Source organism: Epinephelus lanceolatus, chromosome 1, assembly GCF_041903045.1.
Source record: "Epinephelus lanceolatus isolate andai-2023 chromosome 1, ASM4190304v1, whole genome shotgun sequence".
Lineage (NCBI taxonomy): Eukaryota > Metazoa > Chordata > Actinopteri > Perciformes > Serranidae > Epinephelus > Epinephelus lanceolatus.
This window is the reverse complement of record NC_135734.1, coordinates 20,325,277-20,331,394: the sequence shown is the minus strand read 5'-3', so window position 1 is coordinate 20,331,394 and position 6,118 is coordinate 20,325,277. Positions and strand designations below refer to the sequence as shown.

Sequence of the window (6,118 nt, the reverse complement as noted above, 5' to 3'; positions counted from 1 at the left end):
ACCAATATGGCAGTTTGGCCTAGATAAGAAATTAGCTCTCTAGCTCCCCCATTTTGTTTGATGGGGTCAATAATGGAGGGGTCCCCTCAGATTATGTGTGGTCATATGCCTACAAAGTTGCGTGGTGATCGGTGAAACCCTTGAGATGTTATACACCTTTATGTGATGAGCCACGCCCTCCGCAATATTCATTGCCTTATAGAAGCTCAGTTTTAGTACGTTTTCCAACTTTTGCCAAGAGGGAACTTCAGATATTGGTCCCTAGATTATGTTCACTGAGTTTCATACAGATCGGTCAAACTTCCTAGGAAGAGATCGATTTTCAGTGTTTTTCAAAAAATTCAAAATGGTGGAAAATCTATATAACCGGAAGTTATGGGTTCTTGAGGCAAATCTGTTCCTTATGAGGAGAGGCATCTGTGCAAAGTTTCATGTCCCTACGACATACGGGGCATGAGATATGCCGATTCAAAGTTTGCAATTTCAATCGGTTGCTATAGTGCCCCCCTTTGGCCAATTGATGTAATATTGCTTCATTCGCATCCTCCCATCACCCTCTACCACTGTGCCAAATTTCACATGGATTGACCAAGTCAGTGAGGAGAAAAACGTGGAACAGACACACAGACAGACACACCCACAGACGGACAGAGTTTTCATCATTATATAGTAAGATAAGATACTGCTGGGTTGATTCAAACATTGTGCGAAATATTAACAGTAACGTTGCTGCCAGTGAGCTCAGCTGACCACCACGAAATCAAGCACATACACAGTACTTAGGGTACATGAAACAGGTGATTTAATGTTACAGCTCATTTTAAAAAAATCACTTAGCAACAAAACTGTGACAACAAAACAACATCTCATACCTCTCTCTTATCCCCTCCCTTCTGAGCTCCAATATTCATTTCACTATACCTCTCACACTCTCCCCCTTCAGTCTGTCCTGGTGCAGGGTGTGTCACAACTTATCTTCTGACAATCCTTCCCCTACCTGTTTTACAGGACTGGACACTCCTGGCATTCAGAGCCAGAGGCTGAGGTGGAGGGGAGGCTGGACATCAGAAGTGACAGTACAGGTTGAGGTGGCTCAGTAAGTCTTTGTCGTCGTCCCCCCCCAACTCAGCAAAGACATAAAAGCCAGCAGAGTCCACAGTGAGACACTCAGAGGGACTTGGCTCTCCTTTTGATGACATCTCATCTCCTGCTCTCCTCTTCTCAGAGAGTTGACAACCTTTCCCACTGCAAACATGATGATGAGGAAGTCATACTCAGTCTCAGGCTCGGGTGGCTCCACCAGGAGGTCGCTTGCCCCAGTCAACTACTCCGTACAAAGAGCAACTTACAGTTCTGGTGGTGGTTCTGGCTTTGGTTCTGGCTTTGGTTCTGGTGCTGGCTATGGAGGTGGTTTCACATCTGGAAGCATGAGTGGCTATGGTTTATCTTCTAGCCAAGCAGGAGGCGCCTTCATCCCTCCACCCATCACAGCTGTCACAGTCAACCAGAGCCTGCTGGCCCCTCTGAGCCTGGAGATTGACCCCACCATCCAGCTTGTCCGCAACCAGGAGAAGGAGCAGATCAAGACCCTCAACAACCGCTTCGCCTCCTTCATTGACAAGGTTTGTTTCAATGCACTCTTTATGATTGTACAATTTACTGGAGACCTTATTATCTTAGTATCTACTGACGTGTGAAATGAATGGTCTTATTTTTCTTCTTCAACATGTAACTGAAAGGAAATGATTAGGAAGTTAAAACTTTAGTATAGAGTATAGTAATAGCAACCTTACCAAGAGATGCAACTGATTGTTTACATTAAACATGATTGTTTTTCTTCAAATCACTTAATCACTCCAAGAGTCAATTAAAGCAGCAGCCAAACCAAATCTATGCACTTCGATAACAAAAAAAAAAAAAAAAAAATATATATATACAGTACAGGCCAAAAGTTTGGACACACCTTCTCATTCAATGCGTTTTCTTTATTTTCATGACTATTTACATTGTAGATTCTCACTGAAGGCATCAAAACTATGAATGAACACATGTGGAGTTATGTACTTAACAAAAAAAGGTGAAATAACTGAAAACATGTTTTATATTCTAGTTTCTTCAAAATAGCCACCCTTTGCTCTGATTACTGCTTTGCACACTTTTGACATTCTCTCCATGAGCTTCAAGAGGTAGTCACCTGAAATGGTTTTCCAACTTTCTTGAAGGAGTTCCCAGAGGTGTTTAGCACTTGTTGGCCCCTTTGCCTTCACTCTGCGGTCCAGCTCACCCCAAACCATCTCGATTGGGTTCAGGTCCGGTGACTGTGGAGGCCAGGTCATCTGCCGCAGCACTCCATCACTCTCCTTCTTGGTCAAATAGCCCTTACACAGCCTGGAGGTGTGTTTGGGGTCATTGTCCTGTTGAAAAATAAATGATCGTCCAACTAAACGCAAACCGGATGGGATGGCATGTCGCTGCAGGATGCTGTGGTAGCCATGCTGGTTCAGTGTGCCTTCAATTTTGAATAAATCCCCAACAGTGTCACCAGCAAAACACCCCCACACCATCACACCTCCTCCTCCATGCTTCACAGTGGGAACCAGGCATGTGGAATCCATCCGTTCACCTTTTCTGCGTCTCACAAAGACACGGCGGTTGGAACCAAAGATCTCAAATTTGGACTCATCAGACCAAAGCACAGATTTCCACTGGTCTAATGTCCATTCCTTGTGTTTCTTGGCCCAAACAAATCTCTTCTGCTTGTTGCCTCTCCTTAGCAGTGGTTTCCTAGCAGCTATTTGACCATGAAGGCCTGATTTGCGCAGTCTCCTCTTAACAGTTGTTCTAGAGATGGGTCTGCTGCTAGAACTCTGTGTGGCATTCATCTGGTCTCTGATCTGAGCTGCTGTTAACTTGCGATTTCTGAGGCTGGTGACTCGGATGAACTTATCCTCAGAAGCAGAGGTGACTCTTGGTCTTCCTTTCCTGGGTCGGTCCTCATGTGTGCCAGTTTCGTTGTAGCGCTTGATGGTTTTTGCGACTCCACTTGGGGACACATTTAAAGTTTTTGCAATTTTCCGGACTGACTGACCTTCATTTCTTAAAGTAATGATGGCCACTCATTTTTCTTTAGTTAGCTGATTGGTTCTTGCCATAATATGAATTTTAACAGTTGTCCAATAGGGCTGTCGGCTGTGTATTAACCTGACTTCTGCACAACACAACTGATGGTCCCAACCCCATTGATAAAGCAAGAAATTCCACTAATTAACCCTGATAAGGCACACCTGTGAAGTGGAAACCATTTCAGGTGACTACCTCTTGAAGCTCATGGAGAGAATGCCAAGAGTGTGCAAAGCAGTAATCAGAGCAAAGGGTGGCTATTTTGAAGAAACTAGAATATAAAACATGTTTTCAGTTATTTCACCTTTTTTTGTTAAGTACATAACTCCACATGTGTTCATTCATAGTTTTGATGCCTTCAGTGAGAATCTACAATGTAAATAGTCATGAAAATAAAGAAAATGCATTGAATGAGAAGGTGTGTCCAAACTTTTGGCCTGTACTGTATATGTATATATATATATATATATATATATATATATATATATATATACATATATAAAGAAAATACTTTTTTGACACATCTCACACTCGTCCCTGGTTTTGTGTCTCCGCAGGTCCGTTTCCTTGAGCAGCAGAACAAGATGCTGGAGACCAAATGGAGCCTCCTGCAGGACCAGACCACCGCCCACTCCAACATTGATGCAATGTTCGAGGCCTACATTGCCAACCTGCGCAGACAGCTCGACGGGCTGGGCAATGAGAAGGTCAAGCTGGAGGGAGAACTGAGAAACATGCAGGGCCATGTTGAGGACTTCAAGAGGAAGTGAGTGCTTGCATGACATACAACAAACACATGACAGTGAGCAGATGTTCAAAGTGGAGCAGATTTACTAAAGTGTTGCCTCGTGTTCCTTCAGGTATGAAGATGAAGTCCTCAAACGTGGAGCTGCAGAAAATGAGTTTGTGCTCCTGAAGAAGGTGCAAAACATCAAGATGACAATCATTATTATTATTATTATCTTAATTCCAGGGTTTAGCACAATGTGACCAGTTGTAACACTTCCTGCTTCTACATGACTGTCTTCTTCCAGGACGCTGATGCTGCCTACATGAACAAGGTGGAGCTGGAAGCCAGGGTGGATGCTCTTCAGGATGAGATCAACTTCCTCAGAGCTGTCTATGAGGCTGTACGTGTCTATAGTATCTCATAGTTTATGATTCTCTAATGACCATTTGAGTTAAAGCTGATGATCATCCACTCATTGTGTAAATCACAAAGACAGAGGTAACTGTTGTAACCGTTGGTTCTGTAGGAGCTTCGTGAGCTGCAGAGCCAGATCAAGGACACATCCGTCATTGTGGAGATGGACAACAGCCGTAACCTGGACATGGACGCTATCGTGGCTGAAGTGCGTGCTCAGTATGAGGACATTGCCAACCGCAGCAGGGCTGAAGCCGAGAACTGGTACAAACAGAAGGTGAGTAAAAATTTAAGTTGAGGTATATCCTGTGTCTCTTTAAACACCTCTGGATCATGTTCTTGATACATCTTGTTGTGTTTTTCATGATAGTACGAGGAGATGCAGTCCTCAGCCGGACTTTACGGAGATGACCTGCGCACAACCAAGGCTGAGATTGCTGAGCTGAACCGCATGATCGCCCGTATTCAAAATGAGATTGAGGCTGTCAAGGGACAGGTATATTTTAAGACCTTCTCATGGCTGATGCCTTTTTATGAACACACTTCATTGTTTGAAAGGATTTGCAGTTATTAAACCACCTGCGACATGACTTTCCTCAGAGGGCCAGCCTTGAGGCTCAGATCGCAGAGGCTGAGGAGCGCGGTGAGCTGGCAGTGAAGGATGCCAGGCTGCGCATCAAGGACCTGGAGGATGCTCTGCAGAGAGCCAAGCAGGACATGGCACGCCAGGTGCGTGAATACCAGGAGCTGATGAACGTCAAGCTGGCCCTGGACATCGAAATCGCTACCTACAAGAAACTGCTGGAAGGAGAGGAGTCCAGGTGGGATAAACTTGATTATTTCATGTAGATTCATGGCTGCAGCATCAGTTTCAACTCTGAATGAAGAACTAACCCATCATTATTTCTACATTAGACTGGCCAGCGGAGGCTCCAACGCAACCATACACGTGCAGGAGACCAGTGGAGGTGGTAAGTTTCAGATTTTATACATCATTATCATAAGTAATATGTGAACCAACAGACCACACTGACAGATGGAGGAATGATAACACTTACATGTTTTTTCTGCTCCAGGACTCCAGAGCTCCAGCAGTGGATTCGGCTATGGTGGCAGCTTGTCTGGTGGTTATGGCGGTCTGAGTGGTGGTACCATTACCAAGTCCACAGTCTCAACATCCAGTTCCCTGAGACGCTATTAAAAAGGAGAGCCATCTTTTTTTTTCCCCTTCAGAAACTCTTGATTTTAATCTAAATTTGTACCCATTCATGATGCATTTCTTACTCTGCTGACTGACATCACTTAACAAGAGTTTCTGAAGGTAAACCTGACCTCAAGGAAAAACGATCAAATGTTGAAACCAGATTTGTTTTGTTAAAGCCTTCTTAGCAACATGACTGATGAATGTTACAGCAAATGACATCAGATGAATCTGAATGAAATAAATCTGAGAACTAAAATGATTGCCTCTCACTCTCATTATTGTTGTGATACATGAAAGAAAACACTCAAGAGCGTCTTACCTAAATATCTAGATGCTATTCACACACATAGATTTCACATGGGGGCAGTGCTGTGCCACTTTTCTACCACTCACTTCCTGCTTGGTGTTGCAGTCTGCCATATATCTATCTAGGCTACAATGTGTCAATTCTACACTGTCATTTTAAGTAAATATGAAAATAACTATTCGTAAAGGTTTCAGATCCAAAGTCTCTCACTCATTACTGCTCGGTGACAACACACAAGACTGGACAAAAGAAACCTGGACATTTCACTGACTAAAAGCTTTTGCAGTTCAAATGGTAGCTGATGTGGAGACACAGTTTCGTACAGCTGACAAACAGTTGTTGA

The 6,118-nt window shown here is 43.7% G+C and overlaps 1 protein-coding gene across 1 annotated transcript; it reads left to right on the top strand.

Moving 5' to 3' along the window:
• Positions 1-1,160: 1,160 nt before the first annotated feature.
• On the top strand, positions 1,161-5,724 carry LOC144458292 (intermediate filament protein ON3-like). The gene is made up of 9 exons (XM_078167128.1): positions 1,161-1,622; positions 3,678-3,886; positions 3,981-4,041; positions 4,155-4,250; positions 4,377-4,541; positions 4,635-4,760; positions 4,865-5,085; positions 5,180-5,235; positions 5,341-5,724. The coding sequence occupies exons 1-9, from the start codon at positions 1,254-1,256 to the stop codon at positions 5,463-5,465; spliced, it is 1,428 nt and encodes a 475-aa protein (XP_078023254.1). The 5' UTR covers positions 1,161-1,253; the 3' UTR covers positions 5,466-5,724.
• The last annotated feature ends 394 nt before the right edge of the window (positions 5,725-6,118 follow it).

Excerpts from the sequence above, each read along its gene's own strand:
- LOC144458292 (XM_078167128.1), top strand. The coding sequence starts at position 1,254 with ATGATGATGAGGAAGTCATACTCAGTCTCAGGCTCGGGTGGCTCCACC. Across the intron at positions 4,251-4,376 it reads TCAGAGCTGTCTATGAGGCT|GAGCTTCGTGAGCTGCAGAG; the intron begins GTACGTGTCTAT and ends TTGGTTCTGTAG. Across the intron at positions 5,086-5,179 it reads CTGGAAGGAGAGGAGTCCAG|ACTGGCCAGCGGAGGCTCCA; the intron begins GTGGGATAAACT and ends TTTCTACATTAG.